The sequence below is a fragment of the Ochotona curzoniae genome, unplaced genomic scaffold (genome assembly GCF_017591425.1).
Source record: "Ochotona curzoniae isolate NIBS_2020 unplaced genomic scaffold, NIBS_Ocur_1.0 contig_2754, whole genome shotgun sequence".
Classification (NCBI taxonomy): Eukaryota; Metazoa; Chordata; class Mammalia; order Lagomorpha; family Ochotonidae; genus Ochotona; species Ochotona curzoniae.
In genome coordinates this window covers 451,277-472,368 of record NW_024465582.1, presented here as the reverse complement: position 1 = coordinate 472,368, position 21,092 = coordinate 451,277, and the positions used below count along the sequence as shown (strand labels likewise).

General features: G+C 62.5%; 1 protein-coding gene across 1 annotated transcript; it reads left to right on the top strand.

Annotated features, from left to right (window-relative positions):
- The first annotated feature begins 17,201 nt into the window (after nt 1-17,201).
- Nucleotides 17,202-20,374, top strand: IRX4 (iroquois homeobox 4). The gene is made up of 5 exons (XM_040977638.1): nt 17,202-17,246; nt 17,637-17,888; nt 18,379-18,491; nt 19,114-19,439; nt 19,587-20,374. Exons 1-5 carry the CDS (start codon nt 17,202-17,204, stop codon nt 20,372-20,374), a joined length of 1,524 nt encoding a protein of 507 aa, XP_040833572.1.
- The last annotated feature ends 718 nt before the right edge of the window (nt 20,375-21,092 follow it).

Below are 21,092 nucleotides of genomic sequence, written 5' to 3'. Positions count from 1 at the left end.
CCTGCCCGCATGCGTCTCCAGGCAGCACCCAGCTCACAGACTCCTGGTCCCTCTTCGTGTCTCCTCTGGGGACGGTGGCAGGGTGTGACTGGCGGAAGGGTCCCCGGGGCACTGCCCTGCACCAATGGCATCAAGGGGCAGGCCACAGGATCACAGTGGAGGGAGGAGCCCAGGAAGCTACAGTTGCGGTCATGCAGCCATCCAGTCCCAGCTCAGCCCCCTCTCTTCTTGAAGCTGTATTCATTCCCATGTGTTTGAAAGGCTGAGACAGAGAGCGAGCGTGCTCGGCCACTCACTGGTTAACCCACCCCAATGCCTGCACAGCCAGGACTGGGCCAGGTCAAAGCCGGGGGTCAGTAACTCTATCTGCTGCCTTCCAAGGAGCAGGTATGAAAGGGACCAGAGGAACTGGAAGGCAAACTGGCACCCCAAGCAGTGACTTGACCTACTGTGCCATCATGCCCAGTGCTGGCTGAATCACCAGGACCCAATGACCACCATCCATGCCCTGCAGCTGGGAGCGACCTTCTCCCTACCCTCTTCCAAGGGCTGCATTGTGGCCAGGGTGGGACCCCGGAGGCTGTGTCCAGGGACACACATGTGGGGCAGCACACCTGCCACCTGCATGAAGCAGTGGCTCAGGCACCAATGTATCTGAAGTCCACACCAGGACCACAGTGCAGCTGTGGCTGTGATCCGTGGGCAAAGGGAGAGGCAGGGCATATTCACCAGGGACCACAGGTGCGGAGCCCAGGGGTTGGGCAGCCATGGCCTTGGGTGGAAGCTGGTGCCACGTTGTTCTAATTGTTCACAGAATAAAGAACAGGTCATTTCAGCCGCTGGGGAGCAAACCCAGCCCCAAGGCGTCACTGCATTCTTAGAAACAAAGGTCTACAATCCAGCAGGAACCAGCAGTCCCCAAGCCAGAGGTGCCCGTTCCCCGAGTCCGTCCAGTGAGAGGTGCCCAGATGCTAAGGCACTCACACTGCCCCCACGGCCACTCCAAGCCCTGGCAGCCACCCATGTGTAAGGCACTCACACTGACCCCATGGCCACCCTGAGCCCTGGCAGCCACCACATGCTTTGCCCCACGAACAGCTTTTCCAGACTTTTCTGCACGTGGTCTGTTGCACTGAGCACAGTGCTGCCCAGGTGTGCTGTGGCACGACAGGTGTCAGAGCACCTGAGGGACAGAGCAGCACACACCTCAGCTCTTCCAGGTTCCACCCGCAGTGTCCACGCAGTGGAGAAGACCCCTGCAATGTCCATCTCTCGTCCACTGTTGTCCAGGTTCCACCTGCAGAATGTCCACGCAGTGGAGAAGATGACCCCTTCACTGTCCATCTCTCATCAACTCTTGTCCAGACTCTTAACACACACTTTGTTTTCATTGCTGGCAGCACTGACTGGGAAGAGAATCGCACACTGCAGGTAGGTGTAGTTTCAGTGTCACCCCGTCCGTGGCTTTAGCCAGAAGCACACTGAGAAATGCTGCCACGGCTGAAGGTGTGTTTACCATGCCTGACCTGCCAGACACGCGGCCGGGCTACGCTGACCGCAGATGGCCCCGAGCGCTCGCTCAGCCCACATGTGCAGGGAGCCAGCCGCACACAAAGCCTGTGTCTGAAAGCTGAAAGGCCAAGTCAGAGAGAGAGAGAGAGCCTCTGACCCCTGGTTCACTGATCCCACCTGAAGCCCAGAGCTCCATCTGGGGTCCAGCACTGTGCTATCCTTCCCAGGCACACCAGCAGGGAGCTGGGTCACACGGGAAACAGCCGGGACTCGAACCAACACCCAGAAGGGATGCTGGCATGGCAAAAGGCAGTTTAACTTGATGTGCCATGGCACCAGCCTCACAAAACCTATTTTATGGCAATTAAATATCTGTGTGGATCCTGGAATTCCAGCATCAAGTCAGAAACAGCCAAGCAGCCCAGCGGCCGGATGCACTGCAGCTCTGCTGTCCACACCAAAGGCTGATGCTGGGCCAAGGGCTCCCTCGCCTCCTCAGCTGCTTATCCAGCCAACAAAGCACAGCACACTTAGGGGTCCAGGGGTGTGGGGCAGAGGGTCTGTGTGTGTGCAGGCACGTGTGCACCAGTGCGTCTGTTTGCCTTGTTTGTGTGAGTGTTTACATGTGTATCTGCATGTGTGTGCTTTGTATATGCGTGGGTTGTGAGAGCTTGTGTGTGTGCCTGTGTGTGTGTGCAGGCACAGCTGAGCCTGTGGGATGGCATGGGAAGCAGCAGCTGGGGGGTGTTGATCTCTGGGAATTTAGAGCCCCACGTGGCTCTGGCAGCTCTGCCAGGGTGGGGCTGGTGAGGGCCATAACTCCACACCTGGCATCAGCCACCAGGCAAGGGCGGGGAGCAGGCTGGAACACGGCGAACAGACAGAGAGGGAGTGCAGCTGCATCACGCTGGTGGATGCTGGGGGCTGGGGGAGAGGCCAGGAGGAGGTGCCCACGGCAGAGCAAGCAGAGGGGCTGTGAGCACCCAGGGGCAGGCCAGGCAGAGCACGGTGGGCCAGGCAGAGCACAGGGGGCCAGGCAGAGCGCAGAGGGGGGCCAGGCAGAGCATGGCCTTCCAGGAGCATCCAAAGCAACAGAGCTCTCAATGGGAGAGGGAGGGGTGTCCCGATGCAGAGGACAAACCGAGGGCACCGCCCCCACGCTGAGACTAGCACGTGAAGACCAGGGGAGCCAGCACCACTGTGCCCCTGCACCCAGCATGCCTCCACTCCCACGTAATGCCTCCCAGCCGGGCCACAGTGCTGCCACACACAGCAGGTGCGACCACACACCGCCTACCCTCTCAGATTGATCACGGGCGGTGGGGACGGGCCATCAGTCAGCCTGACGGACGGGGCCTGGGAGCACAGCACGGCTGCGTCTGTTACTGGCGAGGCCTGGGCCACACCATCCGTCTCAGGGTCACTCAGACTCCTTTCTGGCCCTGGGCCGACGTAATCTGTGGCATGTCCAAAGACAGGGGACATTTATATATTGACAAGTGACTGACTCCCTTCCTTTCAGGGGGGTCTTACACGGGGGTGGAATTAGAGGGGAGCGTTCCCCACTGCCCCCTGTAGCGACAGGCAGCTCGAGCCTGGGGGTTCCAGTAGAGTCAGGGGCTGGGGCCACGGTGGGGAGGCTACATGCTGCTCGCGAGAAGATCCGGCTTTAAATCACTGGCCCCTGGCAGATTACTGATGTGTATATTCAGTCTTTCCCAAGAGGTGTTTAAGTCTTGTTCCTTAAAAAAAAAAAAAAAAAAGATATATTTTTATTGAAAAGGCAATTGAAGAGAGAGAATCTTCCATCTGCTGCTTCGATCCCCAAATGGCTGCAACAGCTGGAATGGATCAGTCCAAAGTTAGAAGCCAGGAGATTCCTTCAGGTCTTCCACGTGGGTGCAAGGGCCCAAACACTTGGGCCGTCCTCCACTGCTTTCCCAGGCCATTAGCAGGGAGCTGGATGGGAAGTGGGGCAACTGAGACACAAACTGGCTCCCACACCGGATGCTGGCAGATGGAGGATTAGCCCGCTATGCCACAGCACTGGCCCATCTCTTGCCCTAGGCTGTGTGTGGTGACAGGTGCCCTGCTCTGTCTGACCAGCACACACAGATGGCAGCAGTCACTTCTCAGGCCCTGCTACACCCCTCAGGAACCACCCCTGGGACCAGGGCAGGGCGAGCCACCGCACAGCCTCCACCCCCTGGAACCTCTTCCTCCAGGATGCACCATTCCCCTCGCTCTCGGCACGGCCAGAGCAGCCTGCGAATAAATCGGTTCCTGGCCAACAGGGATGAGTCACCGCACACCTGGGCTGGGGCTGCTCCATCAGATAAGGGCCCTTTGTTGCCCGTGGGTGCCAGGGGAGCTGGAGCAGCCGGGAGCTTGCTTGCCTGGGAGGGAGAGGGGGTGGATCCCAGGGGCGCCCAGACAATGCACGTCTGTGTGGGAGCCTCGCCCTGTGCCACCGAGGCCAGAACCAGACCTGGCCCACATTGGACACCTGCAGAGGGAGCACGCCAAAGCCACCGTTGGAGGCGGGGCACAACTTCGCCACTCACGTCTAACAGGGCTGGTACAGGACCCTTAGCTTGGGCTCCTGCACTGAGAACCCCCAGAACACCAGTGGGGGCTCCACCTGCAGCACCAGCATCCCACAGGGGTGCTGGATCGAGTCCTGGCTGCTCCATTTCCCATCCAGCTCCCTGCTTGTGGCCTGGGCAAGCCATCAGGATGGCTCAAAGCCTCGGGACCCTGCACCCCACACCCACATGGGAGACCCAGAACAGGCACCTGGCTTCTGGCTTCAGCTGAGCTAATCCATTACAGCCATCTGGAGAGTTACCCAGCGGATGGAAGCGCCTCTCTCTCTCTTTCTCTCTCTCTCTCTCTCTCTCTCTCTCTCTCTCTCTCTCTCTCTCTCTCTCTGTAACAGAGGGAGAACAAGAAGCCATGTGCTTCGCAGGCCTCATTTCATTGTTCCCAACAAGGGCTCCGCCCCCCTCCAGGGTCAGTCCGCCATCCTGGCAGGCAGCCAGTGCCCACACTCTGGCCGTGACCCCTTACACGCTCCATTCGGCCCTTCTCCTCCCACTCCCTGCAAGTCCTTGCCCCTTCTGGCCCAGGAGGATCTGCAAGCCAGTGGCTTTGCTGCTGACCTAGGACCCTGGCCAACCTCAGAGAGGAAATCTGACACTCACACCCCACAGCTGACCCATGTGGGGTTGGCCACCCCTCATGTGGGGTGCACAGCGCCCCATGTCCTCCCACATGCAGCACCGTGGCCTCCAAGCCACTGTCCTGAGCAGCAAGACCAAGGCAGTGCCTGCTGTGCGCCTGGCCTGGGTGGTGATGGGAGGGCCAGCCCAGCCCAAGGGCCCAGCTGCAAAGGATTGCAGTCATATCCCTACATGGAGTGTTCAAGATAAGCTCCGACCACGTGAGAGGCAGCAAGCTCCACAGTCAGCCACATGAACAGCCCTAGGGTCTCCAGATCACGTGGCTTGTCTAACTCTTCACCACACAGACAATTGCCAGGTTGTGTTTGTTTTTAGGGAAGCAAAGTTGCCCAGAAGTGGAGCAGAATCTGCCTTGGATGTAATCCAGGAACCGGGCATGCCACAGGCCGCTGCCTTCCACAGCCTCCTTCCACAGAGTGGAGAGAGTAGCTGGGGCTGGTCATGCCCAGATGAGCTGGCCACCGGGCCACTGAGGCAAGCTGGCCACAGGCTGCCCAGGTGTGCCAGCCACACCCAGGGAAGCTGGCCACGGGGCCACCCAGGTGAGCCGGCCATGCCCAGGTGAGCTGGCCACGGGGCTGCTCACACACCCCCAACAGGCCTCAGCTCACGGCTGTTCCCAACAGACACACTTTCTGTGAGCATAAAACTGCTGGTGCACAGCTCTCGGTCCCATGTCTCAACATAAGACAACCCAAAACCCCATTCCAGAACCTTCCTTCTCACATGGAGTTCCACATACCTACAGGACCCAGAACCTGTAGGCTAAGGTGGCATGGAAACAGCAAACAGGCAAGCAAAGGTCCCCACAAGTGAGCCAGCACCTCATTCCTCCTCCATCCGAGCAAGTCAGACACTCCAGGGCCCCTAGGCCCACATCCCCCACGTTTATGTCATCAAGTCCATCACAACATGAAAAGCATAAAAAGGAGTAATTTGTTTAAGTGTTTGTTTGAAAGACAAAGTTACAGAGCAAGATCTTCCATCCACAGGTTCATTCCCAACAGCCAGAGCTGAGTCAATCTGAAGCCAGGAGCCAGGAGCTTCTTCTAGGTTTCGCACGCAGGTGCAGGGTCCCAAGGACTTGGTCCATACTGCACTGCTTTCCCAGGCCGGGAGCAGGGAGCTGGATAGAAAGTAGAGCAGCCGGGACATGAACCAACACCCATGTGGGATGCTGGTGCCCTGAGCAGCGGATTAACTGACTACACCACAGCACTGACCCTGGAAGTATTTTAATAACATATTTTGTAGCTGGCACACCCAGTTTTCACACCCAGCATGCAGCCAACAATACAATGGTGCTGAAGCTCTGGCTGCTGAGCCCATCACCTGGCGTGGACAACGCGCAGGCATGCCCCCCGCCCCAGCTTGGGCAGAGCTGAGGGCCTCTGGATGGTCCCCGCTGTGGACTCCCAACTCCGAGACCTGAGGCATCCTCCCCCGGGGAATCAGGCCCCGCCCAGTGAGTATGAAAGAGAAAGGTCTTGGGGCCCACGAGAACCACAGGCATGCAGGACTGTGAGCTCACAGGGTGAGACGACTCAGGGCTTAGGTCAGGCGGGGCAGGGGTGGTGGCCTCAACAAACACAGCACAAGGACAGTGAGGGCAGGCAGCACCCTTGGGAAACCCCGGGGCGTGGCTGGCCTGCTCATCCACTCAGCGCCTCACTCTGCTCGTTGCTCCCCCGCGAGGTGCTGCCAGGCAGAAGCTCACTGGAACCCCTCACTTGCCCTCACTTCCATGTCCCCAGTGCGTGACACTGGACAGGTGGAGCCGGGTCGGTACCCACATGGTCTTCAGCAGCGGCATGCAGAGCTGAGCAGCCCCAGTAGGCATCTTTGCCCTGAGAAGTTGAGCCTTCCGAGCACAACGGCTCAGTGACTAAATTCTCACTTTGCATGTGCCGGGATCCCATATGGGTGCCAGTTCATGTCCCGCAGCTCCACTTCCCATCCAGCTCCCTGCTTGTGGCCTGGGAAAGCAGCCAAGGACGGCCCAGAGCCTTGGGACCCTGTACCCACAGAGGAGATCCAGAAGAAGCTCCTAGCTCCTGACTTCAGACCATGCCAGTTCCAGCCATTGCAATCACATGGGGAGTGAACAAGAAGATGGAAGATGTTTCTCTCAGTATCTCCTTTTCTCTGTAAATCTGCCTTTGCAATAGAAATAAATGTGAAAGGAAGAGAGAGAGAAGCAGGGAGGGAATGAAGAAATTAAGAGCCTGGCGCAGTGGCCTAGTGGCTAAGTGGCTAAAGTCCTCGCCTTGAACATGCTGGGATCCCATATGGGGGTGCGCAGCAAGGCCTTCACCGCTGCCCAGTACACTGAGCCTACAGCTGTAGCCCTGCCGGCGCCAGCCAGCGTCAGGACCGCCGTGATGAGCCGGCTGGCAGCGGCCTTGCTCACGCAGCCGGAAGGGAGGTCTCCCTGGCAGGGGCAGCAACTCATGCGGCACTAACTCGTGTTTTCTCACCTGCGTGGAGCACACAGGTGCGCTAATGGAGGCGGCAGAGTCCCCGTGGGCCGGCGGAGGCGTCCCGGCACTTTGGAAGAAAAAGTCTGTCTTTGCAAGACAAGCGTGCTACCGGAGTCCCTTGGCCACTGCGCTCTCCAGGATGGAGTCTCGGGTATTGGAAAGTAAGAGATGCGGGGAGGGGGGAGAATGAAGAGAGAGCCGCTGGAGGGACCAGGCCTTGGCCAGGGGCTCAGTGCTGCCCCCTGCTGGGCCCCATCGCCGGCCTCTCCCACCTGGATTCGCACTGCCAGCTCCGGGTCAGGCACAGCAAAGGAAAAGGTTCCCAGCCTACAAGCTCCTGAGTGCTGACAGGTCGGGCAGGGGAGGCGGCGGCGGGTGTGTCTGGGAGCTGCGTCTCCAGGGGCCGGCATTGCCGCTGATGGTGCAGGAGGAGCTGCCCTCGCCCTGCCAGAGGGGGGCAAGTGCCGTCTGGCCAAGGGCAGCACCAAGATGGGCCCACTCCTGGTCAGCAGACGGGCCCACCCACACAGCTATCCCTACACCAACCTCCAGGCACCTCACAGCACAGCCACCGCTCACCCATGTTCACACCTGCAGTGATCCACAAGTCTACACTGACCCCCACTGCCACAGCCACTGCCACGACTCCCACCAGATCCCCCAGGGGAGCCAGCCCCACACACGCTCCCTGAGTCCCCACATCTTGGAATTCATGTCTAAAAAGCCAACCAACTACAGATTGCAAATATCGCCCAAAAGGTGCATCTGTACCAGGCATACAAAGGCCTAACCCCTAAGCAGGCAGTGCAACACGACATATGGAGTCCCCTAAACACAAGGTGACAGCAGCACGGAGAGTTCACCCTGGACCAGGTGACCAATATTGTGCTTGGTGTTGTAACCGAGAGAATATGGAGAAAACACGGAAGCATACGTGTGGGTAACACACCTGTGACACACACTGGAAACCGTTGCATTGAGTATTCACGGGGGACCACAGATACTGGGGGACAGCTCTGCTCATGCACACATACAGAGTACAAATCCAGACACAGCACACACTGCACACACTGTGCTCACACACTATGGTAACACACAGAGGGCCCACACATGAGCACTGAAAACCAGAGACTTTATCTTCCTGTCACTGTAGCTTTTTTCTGTTTGAAACAAAGCAACACCAAGGAAGAGAGAGAAGATAGCAACCCTGCCTCCCAGCATCTGGTCAGCTGCAGACAGGAGCCAGGCGTCCGGGCGGGATGTCGGCCCCTCACACTGCCTAATGCCAGCCCCATAATATATGCGCCACCTGCTCCAAGCGGAAGCAAATCAAGTTGTCACCACTGGCAGCCTTGGCCTGGTCACTCTGCACAGTGACACCTCCAACTCGCTTGGACCCTAGGCCACCCCTCCTCACGGCCACACCTGGGGGACCAGGGCTCCATGATTCCCCCAAACTAAGACTGAGTTCTTTACAAACAAGAACCTAGTATCATCTGCTTCAACACAGAGAATTCAGCCGGGGGGAGAGGGGGTGCGGGCCTGGGCCTCCAGACCCCCGTCTCTGCACCATCCCTCAGGGAGAATGAAGGAATCAAGCTGTTCATTTGTTCAGATACCCTGAGCGAGAGTAGAATTCCAGAACCGCAGAGCTCAGGGACAGTTGTCAGCCAATTCCCCGCCCGCAGTGAGCCACACCCTGGTGGCCATGTGCTGTGGCAGGCACTGTGGCCCGGTCACTGGCCAGCCTTGTGGGTGTGGGAAATTGTGGAGAAGCAAGCCACATCCGCTCCCTCACAGTGTCGCTCTGCTGGCCGACACACCCGGAGAATATTTTCCCGATGAGCCGCATGCTGTGACCAATCTCCAAGCACCGTAAAATCAACTGCATTTGTGCAGGAAGCTGCCTCCTGCAGGGGACAGCAAGGTCACGGTCGAGAGACAGCAGCAATAGCCACAAAGACACCACCCACTCGGCCCTAACGGGCCAGGACTGGACTCGGGGTCAGGAAACGCAGGTAACGAAGGCCAGAGCTGAGTGTCCTCCACTGCCTGCTGGCCCTCGTGATCCAGTAGGCACCTGGACCTTGGAGCAGGAAGCCCCTTACTAGATACTCACTGGACGGAAGATGGGCCACAGCCATAGACCTGGGAACTCACAACCTACACCATGAGGACTCTGAAAACCCAAGAACACCTAGAACAGGGTCACACCTGGAGCAGGTCCATAACTAGAGTGGAGTCACACCTGGAGCAGGTCACACCTGCAACAGGGTCGCTCCTGGAGCGGGTCATACCTGGATCAGGGTCACACCTGGAGCGGGTCATACCTGGATCAGGGCCGCACCTGGAGCGGGTCACACCCGGATCATGGTCACACCTGCAAAAGGGTCGCACCTGGAGCGGGTCATACATGGATCAGGGTCACACCTGGAGCAGGTCACACCTGGATCAGGGTCACACCTGGAGAAGGTCATACCTGGAACAGGTTCACGCCTGGAGCGGGTCACACCTGCATTTTCTGACTCTGACTCCAGCCCCTAGCCATTTTAGCCACTTGGGGATGATGCAGAGGAAATCTCTTTCTTTCTTCTCTGTATAACTCTGCCTCTCAAATAAATAAATATGTTAAAAACAGTTGGGATTTGTGAGAATGTGGCCAAGGGGGTAAGTTCTGCCCAAGGCAGCAAGCCCCCTCAGGCCACAGGTCTCAGTCCTGGCTCCACAGTGAGGGCTCTGATCTCAGTCCCCCAACAGAGACCAGAACCCAGTCCCCAGGTCTCCTCTGGCCTAGCCGTCCCAGCTGCTGGACACATGCCATGAATGTGTGTGGGCATGGGACTGGGGGAGACGTACAGGTGGCATTCGGGTGAACAAAGGACCTGGAAACAGGGGCTTTGTGGGGTCACAGGGAAGCCAGCACCCCCCAGGAGGGACACCCCTCAACCCCCCAGGATGAAGGGAGGTGGGCAGGGGCCAACCCCAGAACCAGGAGGGGGCTGGAACTAGCTACTCAGCCTGGGGAGGACCCCAGGGTCCTCAGGCAGTAGCCCCGCCCTCCCACAGCCGCGTCCACGGTGGGCCGCGAGAGGGGGCCCGGGAGCTTTCCCCACACTTTGAAGCCGCAGCCCCTCAGGTGCTTCTGTTGCCATCACGTGCGTGCTCCTTTCATCTGGGGCCTGCGATTAATTGAATTTTTCTCAAACGCTCAGAAAAGCGCTTTGTGTAAATGGGCTGCCCCTGCAGGGCGTTCACGCGTGATTCAGTGCCTCTGCGGTAAGCAGGGGCGCAGGGCGGGGGCAGGTGAGGCTGTGCCCCATATATGCATCCGAAGGGCTGGCCAATCAGTAACACCCCACTCCCCGGAACTGCGGTCACTGGCACACACTGGCACAGTGCAGGCCCCAGCACTGGAATGTGTGCTCAGCCTGGGCCCATGCGAGCTGGGGTCCTGGAGGGAGGGCAGCCAGCTCGGCTCAGAGTCCCCCTCCTCCAGCCTCGTGAGCAGGGAGTAGCGTCCAGCCCCAGCGGGGTCCGTGCCTCTCCCCAGGTCCCTCTACCCACCTACACCACGGCCTCTCCTCAACCCACAGCATAGCTTCCTCCCCTCTGCCTGAGTCCCGGGCCGTCGAGGGGACACATTTTAAATATAAATATGCAGAGCCCCTTGTCAGAATTAATAACCTTTCAATTGTAATAACAGCCTCAGCCTTGCAACAATACAGACTGATCCTGGCGCATTTTGGAGCAAGGCAGTCCTGGGGGCCAGGAAGGGAAGGCTTCCCACGCCTGCTCACTCAGCCCCCATATGTGCTCCCCTGACCTCCTGTCCACTCCAGGAGGCCAGGAGGGTTGAGAAGGGGACCTCTGCCTGAAGCTGAGCCCCGCCAGACTCCCTGCCACATTGGCTCCTGCCCACCCCTAACATGGAGGAGCAGCAGAGAGAAGCCAGAACTAGTGGAGGGGGACCTGTGGCCACGCCAGCATCCCAGGCATGCCCCCTGCTCTGCTGGCCTTCCCTGCCGCGTGGCCAGCAACAGTGCCCAGTGAACCCTCACTTCCCCGGTGCCCCTTCCCACCCCGGGGCCTCCTCAGATGCCTGTGCATGTTCCGGCAACACCCGTTAAGGAGGCTGTTGCAGCGCACAGCCAAGCCCCAGGGGCATGGAGACTCGCACTGGCTGTGGTTCTGCCAGCAGGAAGACAAAGGAGGGATTGAAGGAGGAGGGGGCGGGAGTGGCAGGGGCAGCCTGAGAGCCATCCTCCCTCCCAGCTGCCCCAGGCTCCGGCCCTCTGGGCTGACCACCCTGGGGAAAGCAGAGGAGCTTGCCAGGCTGGAGCAGGGGCCCTCCCACCTGGGAGGAGGGGGTCAGCATGAGGAGCAGCAGTGCAGCCCCCAGGTGAGCTGAGGCCTGGGAATTCCCAGGTGAAGGCTCTGGGCAAGTGCAGGGCCCATCCTGAGCTTCCTTTCCTGGGCCCCGCTGCTTGTGGGTGAGGCCCGGCACCAGAAGTGACCAAGGTAGCAGATAAGCAGTGCAGAGTCCTGGTGCCCCAGGCATCCCAACAGGACTCCCCAGGCAGTCTCCATCCAGCTGGGCCCAAGCCCATCTGCCTAGGATCCCCCTGCAATACTCTGCCAGGTTTCCTCCCAGGCCTTACAGGATCTGAGCCCTCTGCTTGTGTGGGCGCTGACCCACAGCAGTCAGCTGCAGCATCCTAGCACTCCGCAGGCCCAGCGAGGAGAGGAGCAAGCAAGGCCTGCAGATGCTGAGAGCAGTCACCAAAGGGTCAAGGAGGCAGGGTCCCCAGAGCTATGATTCAGCCGGTTCAAACCCACCTGCCATACCGGGCATCCGTTCCGGGGAGTTCCTGGGAATCCCAGCTGCTCCCTTTCCCATCCAACTCCCTGCTTGTGGCCTGGGAAAACAGTGGAGTATAGACAAGTCCTCCAGACCCTATACTCATGTGGAAGACCGAAAAGAAGCGCCTGGCTCCTGGCTCCTGGCTCCTGGCTCCTGGCTCCTGGCTCCTGGCTCCAGCCTGAACCAGCCCTGGCTGTTGGTAAGTGATTCAGAGATGGACGGTCTCTCTCTTTCTCTCACTCTCTCCCATGCCAGGTCACTCTGCCTTTCACATAAGAAATTACATTTAAAACATCACGAGAGGTGGGTGTCCGGTACAGCTGGCCTGGGAGGCAGCAGGCGGCAGCAGGTGGTCCCAGCCCCCACAAGGAAGACACAGCCTTGCCACTGCAGGCACCTGGGCAGCAGCCATTGAAGAAGTGTGTGTGTGTGTGTGTGTGTGTGTGTGTGTGTGTGTGTGTGGAAGAGAGAGAGAGAGAGAAAATAAAAATATATAACTTTGCAAAGATCATAGACTGCGTTGAGGGAAACCTGCACAGCTTTAAACAATCCACAGCAAAATGAGCCATTATTTCTTTCTCCAGGGCCAGCAGCACCAGGCCACCCCTCCCTCAGCTGCTGCAGACAGCCCTGCGTAGACCAAGCACTGTTACCAAACCAATTGCAAATACCTGTCTCCATCCAGCGCAGGGCACATCACCAAACACAGACAGGATGCAGGGGACGGCTCTGGGGACCATCCTGTCAGCCAGCCTGGTCTGGCCTGCTGCGGGTCCAAGAGCCCCCTCCGGTTCTGGGCCGGGCCGACGCTGACCTCAGCGGGCCCTGAGGAAGAGGGAGAGTAGCTCCCAGCCTTCCTCCCCTGGCTGGGTCTGTAGGGCTCCTGCCCAAGTCCAGGCCAGGCCTCGATCCCCTTTGGGTCTCTCCCAGAGGCCAGCAGAGCCCAGCTGTGGACAAGCCCCTCCCAGGCAGCCTGTCAGTTTGTTCCACTCACCCCTACATGCCCACATCCTGAGACCCACACCAACATTTTTGGGCCTTGCTGGAGGAAGAGACGACCCACCAGGGAAAGAATCTAGAACTCCCTGGCCTAAGGGGCAGACCTGAGCCTCAGCCTTCCCCCACCCAGCTCGCAGCCTTGTGCCTTGGGGACCTGAAGGCGATCCGACCTTCAACCAGCCATACTCTCACCTGGAGGGGCTCAGGCGAGTCCCGCGGACAGCCCCCACTGTCTCAGGGCCTACTCTGTGCCCAGGCTGTCCCGGTGGGGCAGGGGAGAAGCCCTAGGGGGCAGAGCCCACCGATGCCAGCCCCGGAGCACCCCTGCAGGCTGCAAGGGCCTGCACCCCAAGACGCCCCTCCTCCCAGACTGCACCCCAGCACCCCACGCGGGGCCGGGCAGAGGGGAAAGTTGGCAGGTGCGCGGCGCCCGCGGGAGGAAGTGTTAATGGGCGGCCGGGTGGGAGCAGCGCGCTTGCTCGCCCACGTCACGCCGGTGCGGGCTCGGCTGACGACCGCGGCGCCTGGGGACGCCGGCGCGCTCCGCTCGCCAGGTGCTCCGCCTGGAAATGTCTCCATTAGTTGTCGCCTGCTCCCCGCCGGAGCGCGCGCGCCGAGCCGCCCCGCAGAGCCCTCGCCCGCGGCCGGGAGCAGCCGGGCGCCACCGCAGGTAGGCGAGGTCCCGCGCCCGCCCCGGGGCTCCGAGACCCCTCCCTCCTCCGAGGAGGCGGAGGCTCCACGGCAAGGGGCGCGGGCGGCGGCGACTCCCGGTGCGTCCGGGGCTGCTGGCTGCTCCCCGCGGCCTGGGCGCCCACGCGGCGCGGGTGGGCGCTTCCCCAGCGCAGGTAGGGAGTGTGCTGTGCCGCACAAACTTTGCTAGGATCGCTTCTGTGCCGGAGGGCACAAAGTTTGCCGGCCGCCGTTGAGGTCTCTGGAGGGCACTGCGTTTCGCTGCAAGTTGCTGGGAGCAGGGTGTGGGGATTGGCGCGGGGTGGTGGGGCCTGCTCTCCGCTTGCCCTGACAGCGGCAAGGTCCAGCCTGGCGCAGCGCGGGGCGGGGGGCAGGGCGCAGCGGGAGAGCAGAAGGGAGGGCCAAGAGGGTAGGGTGTTCTGGGAGCACGGGACTCAAACTTGTGACCCTGCGGCTCGCCCACACACCCCGGGTTTGGAGGGGACCCCGGATACGTTCTGCCAACAGAACGACTTCCTAACCCCCAGTTTCGCCCAGCGGAACCCGTCCGGACTCCGCACGTCGGCCGGGTGTCCGCGGGCGCTGAACGGCTCAACCCCCGCCTCGGAAAAGCGGCCCTCCCTGGCCTTCGCTTTGCGCTGGAGCCAACTTTCCGAGCCGGGAAGGGAGAAAGCCACGGCCCCAGCCATCTCTCCAGGAGCGGTAGAGCCCCGCTAGTCCTGGAAAGGTCGGGCCAAACCTGCCTCCCAGCCTCAAATCGCCCTCCTTGGCCCCCTCCCGGCCCGCGAGCCCCTCCCGGCGGACGCCCAGCTCCCTTAGCGCCGGCCATGGCCCTGGCTCCGCGCGCCCTGCTCCGCGCAAGGCCCAGCCTCAGCCGCATTCGTGGGAAGGCGCGGAACTGCCGCCGCCCTGCTGACGGGCGTATTTAGAAGTGGTGGTCCCTCGGGGTCCCGGCCCCGTACGCCGCGCATACGCAGGTTGGTGATTCCTGCGGTGGCTTCAGCCACTCCTGCAGTGGAAGCCGGGCTCCTCGGCCCAGGCCTTGGCCTTCTAGAAGAGCTCCCGGGCAGGAGCTCCGGTGCTACCCAGGGGACGAAACAGGCCCAGGGCGCGGCCCAGACTCGCGCAGGTTGTCAGCAGGGTGCCCTCGGGTATGCACACCTGCTGAAGCCAGGTCCTGGTGGCCCTGTGTCCGGAGGTGAGGCACGGACGGATCAGGAGGCCCCACCTCCGGGGGGCTGCACACCTCCCCAACCAGGGTGGCCTGCACAGCCTGGACGCTCAGTGTGTGACGGCCAAGCGAAGTAGAGGCCATGAACTGATTTCTAGGTCCAGGAGAAAGAGCCGCCCAAGACAACCCCGGGTGGGGCTCGCAGGGACTGGAGCATCTGTCTGGGCACAGCAGGTGCCAAGCGCGCACTCCAGCGCTATGCAGGGCTGCTGGAGGAAGCCCCACACACCACTCTCGCAGAGGCCCCCACCGACCTGGCGGCTGCGAACTGGAACTGCGCGTGCCCGACCCCAGCGTGAGCGCGCCGGCTGAAGAGGCACCGCCGCGTGCTCAGGCCACAGTCCCCGCGCGGGGAGGGGCGGGGAGGGCGACCCTGGGCCCTGGCCTCCCTGCGTCCCCGCCCCTCCCCGGGAGGAAACGAGTTGTTTGTAAACAATCAAGAATGCGAAATGGGACAGGGGTTAGGCCTGAGCAAACGCAGCAGCCCTGGGAGGAGCGGGGAGGGGAGAGGGGAGGGGAGCGACGGCCTGCCGCGCGGGAAAGGGAGCGAGATTGAGATGCGTTCGCAGCCAGAAGCCCGGTGGCTACTTTCTTATTATTTACAGGAAAGCGATATTAGCCACCCGGGTGAGGGAGAAATAAACACGGCCCGCCAGAGATCAATACGGAATTCAGAAACTGATGAACGCCGCTCGGCTCGCGTTGGCCGAGTGTGTCTCTCGGCCGCCCGCCGCCGCCGACGCTAACCTGTCTGGATCCTTTGCGAGGAGCGGCTGTTCATTATTCCCGAAGCCTCCCACCCCGCACAGCACGCCGCGCGGACGACGAGGCAGGCTGCGGTCCAGCGCGAGCGCACAACTCGGATTTCCATCTGTAAATTAAAGCAATTACGCAGCAGATATTATATGATGTGTACCACGGGCTCCGGATAGTCATCAATCACTTTGCACCGAGCTGTCAGAGCTGGCGGGCGGCGTTTCTGGGAGCAGCCTGGAGGCTGGGGTGGAGGGGGGCTGCGGGCGGGAACGCCCTCCTTAATGCCAGGGTGACCCCGGGGCGCCCAGGAATCTCTTCTGAGCAAGTCGGCACAGCGCCGCCCGCCACGGCTGCGCGCGGGAGCCAGGCCCGGCGGCTGCACCGGCCGCGAGGGGCGAGCCCGGGCCCCCGGAGGGGCGGCGGCGCCAGCCACGCACGGGCAGTTCGGGGTGGCCTGGGCGCCCTCTTGCTGCCTGCGTGCTCTGGCCGCTGCTCCGACCTCGGGCAAGGTCTCAGGGCGCCTCCCGCCGGGACAATCGCGGTCCCCTGCCCGGGCCTCCAGGGCACCCCAGGCGGAGTCGGATACGGCAGCGCGCCTGGCGCGGCACCCAACGCCCCCTCCCCCCGCGGCCAGCCCCGGCCAGCAGGAGGGGCCCCGGGCCGAGTTGGAAAACCTGCTCTTCTGAGCACCGGGACGTCTGGCGGTGCCTGCGGGGAGAAAGGGGGGGGCTCTGCGCCAAGTAGGGCACTTGTGGGCTCCCTTCCCTTCGGGGTCGGGCAGGAGCCGACCGGAGGTGCGGCCGATCCTGGCAAACAATGGCGAGGGCACGCGCGCGGGGCTAATTTTAACCACGGACGACTCCTCGGCGAGGCTGTCGCGTGTCCCCTCACAGGTCTCATTTGTAATTGAGACGAATGATTACAGCAGGGCGGGCGGGAGCAGCTGCTCGTTAATTAATTTCTAATTAAAAGTGCTTTGGTCCCCGGTGGCTGCGGAGTGCCCCGTGCGTCCGCGCCATCTCCTCCACGGGCGGGACTCGGCCCGGGAAAGCCCGAGTGACCGCGCCCGGGCTGGGCTGACGTCAGAGCTGCGGCCTCCGTCTGGAGTACGCGCGCCGCCTTCCCCACCTCGCTTTTTTTTTTTTTTTCCCTTCCTTTCCCCAAAAATATGTTTCTGTCGCCGCGGTGAGACTGCTGGGTCCCGGCGCTCCCTGAAACTCCGGGTTGGGAAACAAAAAAAGGGAGGGGAGAGATAGGGGAGCAGAAATTGCTTCGGTAGCGAGTCACTTCCCTGGGTAGAAAAGTTTGCAGAGCGCGCGGAAGAATTAACCGGTTCTCCTGCTCCGCCCCCCAGCGCCTAGGAGCCCGCCGCCCCAGAGCAGCGGCCGTGCCGCGCCCGTGCCCCCGCGCGCCACCCTGCCGGTCCCGCCATGTCCTACCCGCAGTTCGGATACCCCTATTCCTCGGCCCCCCAGGTAAGGAGGAGCCCCCGACGGCCTCGGGGGACGCAGCTGGCGCACCGATGCCCTGGCCCTGCCGCGCGACTCCGCGTCCGCGTCCCGTGCGTGCGTGGACATGGAGCGACTCCAGGAGGGCCAGGGCGCTGAAGAAATTTGCTTGGCGGGGTCCACGTCCCTGGCTGCTGGCCGCAAAGGGCTCCGAGGCTGCGCCCCAGTGCAGCCAGCGGACAAGGAGGCACTGGACTCTCCAAGGTTTCCTGGACCTTGTCGTCCTCCTTCGTTTACCCCAGGGCTGGGCCCCACGTGGCCCAGAAGACCTAGCGAGTGGGGTGCAGCGGGCAGCCCAGGGCCATCCAAGGGCAAGGCGTCAGCCTTCGCCCTTTTTCACGGCCCCTCTCTCCCCAGTTCCTGATGGCCACCAACTCCCTGAGCACGTGCTGCGAGTCGGGCGGCCGCACGCTGACCGAGTCCGGGCCCGCCGCCTCGGCCCAGGCGCCCGTCTACTGCCCAGTCTACGAGAGCCGGCTGTTGGCCACCGCGCGTCACGAGCTGAACTCGGCCGCGGCGCTCGGCGTCTATGGGAGCCCCTACGGCAGTTCGCAGGGCTACGGCAACTACGTGGCCTATGGCTCCGAGGCGTCCGCTTTCTACTCGCTGGTAAGGGGCGTCCCCAGCGCGCCCCCCATCCCACCCTGGGGTGCGGATCCCAGGCGCCGTCTGGTTGGGGGGCTCTCGGAACAGCCCCACCCCAGTTGTGACTCCCGGGGAGGCAAGTGGGCATTTTATGGAGCGCGGCGGGGAATGCTGTTACTGTTTTTCCTGGATTCGGTTGCGGCCACTGGTTCTGTCCGAGCGTGCGCGCGGCCCTGTTCCTGCCACCCCACCCCTTCCCCGCCCCGCCCCCAACCCTGTCCTTTCGGCCCAAGCCCCCCACCCCGCCCACCTACCCCGTCACCATCCTCCTGCGTGCCCCTCCCCACTCGTCGTCCTCCCCTCCTCCCCTGGATAGCACCCTCCACTCTGCGCGTTTCCGCTCTCCGTGGTCGGAGCCCGGGACTCGAACGCGGCTGGGGCGGAGACTGGAGGCGCGGGGGCGGGGCGGGCCGCGCGGGGGAGGCCGCCGCCGCCACCGGACTCCACTCCACAGAACAGCTTCGACTCCAAGGACGGGACAGGGTCTGCGCATGCGGGCCTCACGTCCGCCGCCGCCGCCGCCTACTACCCTTATGAGCCGGCCCTGGGCCAGTACGCGTATGACAGGTGAGGGGCCTGGGACGGGGCCTGTCCTGACTCCCACTCTGCCACTGCACTGCCAGCCGCCACCACTGTCGCTTCATCTGCCAGGGGCAGAGCAGGAAAGGGGGCCGCACTTGGGGTCAGTCCTCTGTGCTCCATCCCCTCCTGGCTTCCCGGTTTACATGCACCCCAGTGGCCCCTGCCCCTGACCCAGGGCCCTCGGGAACCCAGCAAGGCCCCACAGCGTCCCCAGTACGTTTCCCCCTGCCAAGCCCATGGCCCCTACAAGGAGGACCGTGGCAGAGGTGGTGGGGGTGGCCCCTCGGGACAGCCCTCCTGCCCCCGCTCCGGGCACCACCGCATAGTCCACCGCAGCTCCGAGGAGTGGATTTCGTGGGGCTCAGAAGCTACGGTGCTCCCCAGTCTGGTGCAGGGATCAAACGGGCAGAGACCCCCAAATTCACAGAATTCACAGAAAGGTCCCTTCAGTGAGAGCCGCGGCTCCCTCGTTTAGGTAGGGGTCCAGGCTAACTGTCCTCTGAAGAACAGCTTTGCCCTGGGCCACAGACGGCGGGGGACGCCTGGGGGCCCGAGCCCAGCCAGCCGCGCGCCCCTGGCCGGCGCCCCATTCTTGGGCTGTCTCCAGGTACGGGACCGTGGACAGCGGCACGCGGCGCAAGAACGCCACGCGGGAGACCACCAGCACGCTCAAGGCCTGGCTTCAGGAGCACCGCAAGAACCCGTACCCGACCAAGGGCGAGAAGATCATGCTGGCCATCATCACCAAGATGACCCTCACGCAGGTCTCCACCTGGTTCGCCAACGCGCGCCGGCGCCTCAAGAAGGAGAACAAGATGACGTGGCCGCCGCGGAACAAGTGCACCGACGAGAAGCGGCCGTTTGCTGAGGGCGAGGAGGAGGAGGGTGGCGAGGACAGCGCGCGGGACTCCCTCAAGAGCGCCAAGAGCGAAGGTGGGTGGGGCGGCCCCCAGGGTGTGGGGACGCTGGCCGGCGAGCACCCTATCCCACACGTCCGCAGCCAGGCTAAGCTGGACGCAGGGCAGGGGCTCCACCTAACCGGCCTCGCCCTCCGCTGGCCCCTGCCCGCTCTCCTCACAGACCCCAGCGGCAAAGAGGAGAAAGAGCTGGAACTCAGTGACCTAGAGGACTTCGACCCGCTGGAGGCCCAGACCCCGGAGTGCGAGCTGAAGGTGCCCTTCCAGCCCCTGGACAGCGGCCTGGAGCACGTCCCTGCCACGCCTGACGGCTCCAGCGCTCATGGCAAGGAGGCCCCGGACACGCTCCAGATGCCCCTGGTCAGCGGCGCCGCCGCCACCCTCGATGAGGACCTGGAGAGGGCCCGGAGCTGCCTCCAGAGTGGGGTGGCGGGCCCAGAGCAGCGGCCAGGCACCGAGGGCGGCCCACAGGCCTGCGACGCCAAGCTGGGCTTCGCACAGGCTGGGGCGCCTGCAGGCCTGGAAGCGAAGCCCCGCATTTGGTCCTTGGCCCACACGGCAACCGCCCTGAGCCAGACTGAGTTTCCATCCTGCATGCTCAAACGCCCAGGTCCCGCCACCCCTGTAGCCGCGCCCTCGCCTGTGGCCGTGGCACCCTCCGGTGCCCTGGACCGGCACCAGGACTCCCCCGTGACCAGTCTCAGAAACTGGGTAGATGGCGTCTTCCACGACCCCGTCCTTAGGCACAGCACTTTGAACCAGGCCTGGGCCACCGCCAAGGGCGCCCTCCTGGACCCTGGGCCTCTGGGACGCTCGCTGGGGGCGAGTACCAACGTGCTGGCGGCACCCCTGGCGTGCGCCTTCCCACCTGCGCATGAAGCCGCGGCCGCAGGCGCAGCCCGGGAGCTTCTCCCCACGCCCAAAGCCAGCGGAAAGTCCTTCTGCGCCTGACACTAGGGCCCGCACGCAGGCCGGAGACCCCAGGACCGAGGACAGTTTTACCAATTGTCCCAGAACAAACCGGAGGGCGGCCTGCTTGGCCGGCCGCCCACTCGAGAGGAAAGATCTGGACTCTGTCTCTTGGGACCACGGACAAGCCGCGCGCACGCTGCCAGGGCCTCTGATCCCACCTGGTCCAAGTCACCCCAGAAACGGTTGATCTGACGTAAAAGCGCGCACCACCCTTGGAGCGTCGGGTTTACGCGGGGAAGGCGCCAAAGTCCCCAAGCTCCCCTTTTGGCTCTGTTGGGCTTGAGGCATGCGGGATTCCCTAGGAGCCCTGGGCTGTCACCTCCCAATACTGTGCGCACGTGACCTAGTGACGTTTTCTACATATATGTTCACACCGGTAACAGCCCGCTTCCCGGCGGGCTTCTGTAACGAAAACCAATAAAACCTCGTGATGGTGCCCGCCGTGCGAAAGGGCCACGCGCGCCCGGACTGGCGGGGCAGGTGGGGCCAAGTCTCAAGGAAAGGGGGGCGGGGTTGGCTGGGGACGTCAGCCTCGCAGTGGAAGCTCAGGGGCTGCGGAGAGAGGGTTCGGGTCAGAGGAATCCGGAGTCAGAAGGCGCGTGCCAGACCCCAAACTGAAACCTGCTCCAGGACAGTTTTGAGGACCCAAAGGGCTGTGGGAGGGGCCTCTCTCCGTCCCTCCCCACTGGGCCACCTC

What these genes read in the sequence shown, in the direction of transcription:
- IRX4 (XM_040977638.1), top strand. Translation starts at nt 17,202, where the DNA reads ATGTCCTACCCGCAGTTCGGATACCCCTATTCCTCGGCCCCCCAG. An exon ending in CGTCCGCTTTCTACTCGCTG is followed by an intron (nt 17,889 to 18,378) that starts GTAAGGGGCGTC and finishes TCCACTCCACAG; the next exon opens with AACAGCTTCGACTCCAAGGA. An exon ending in GGCCAGTACGCGTATGACAG is followed by an intron (nt 18,492 to 19,113) that starts GTGAGGGGCCTG and finishes GGCTGTCTCCAG; the next exon opens with GTACGGGACCGTGGACAGCG.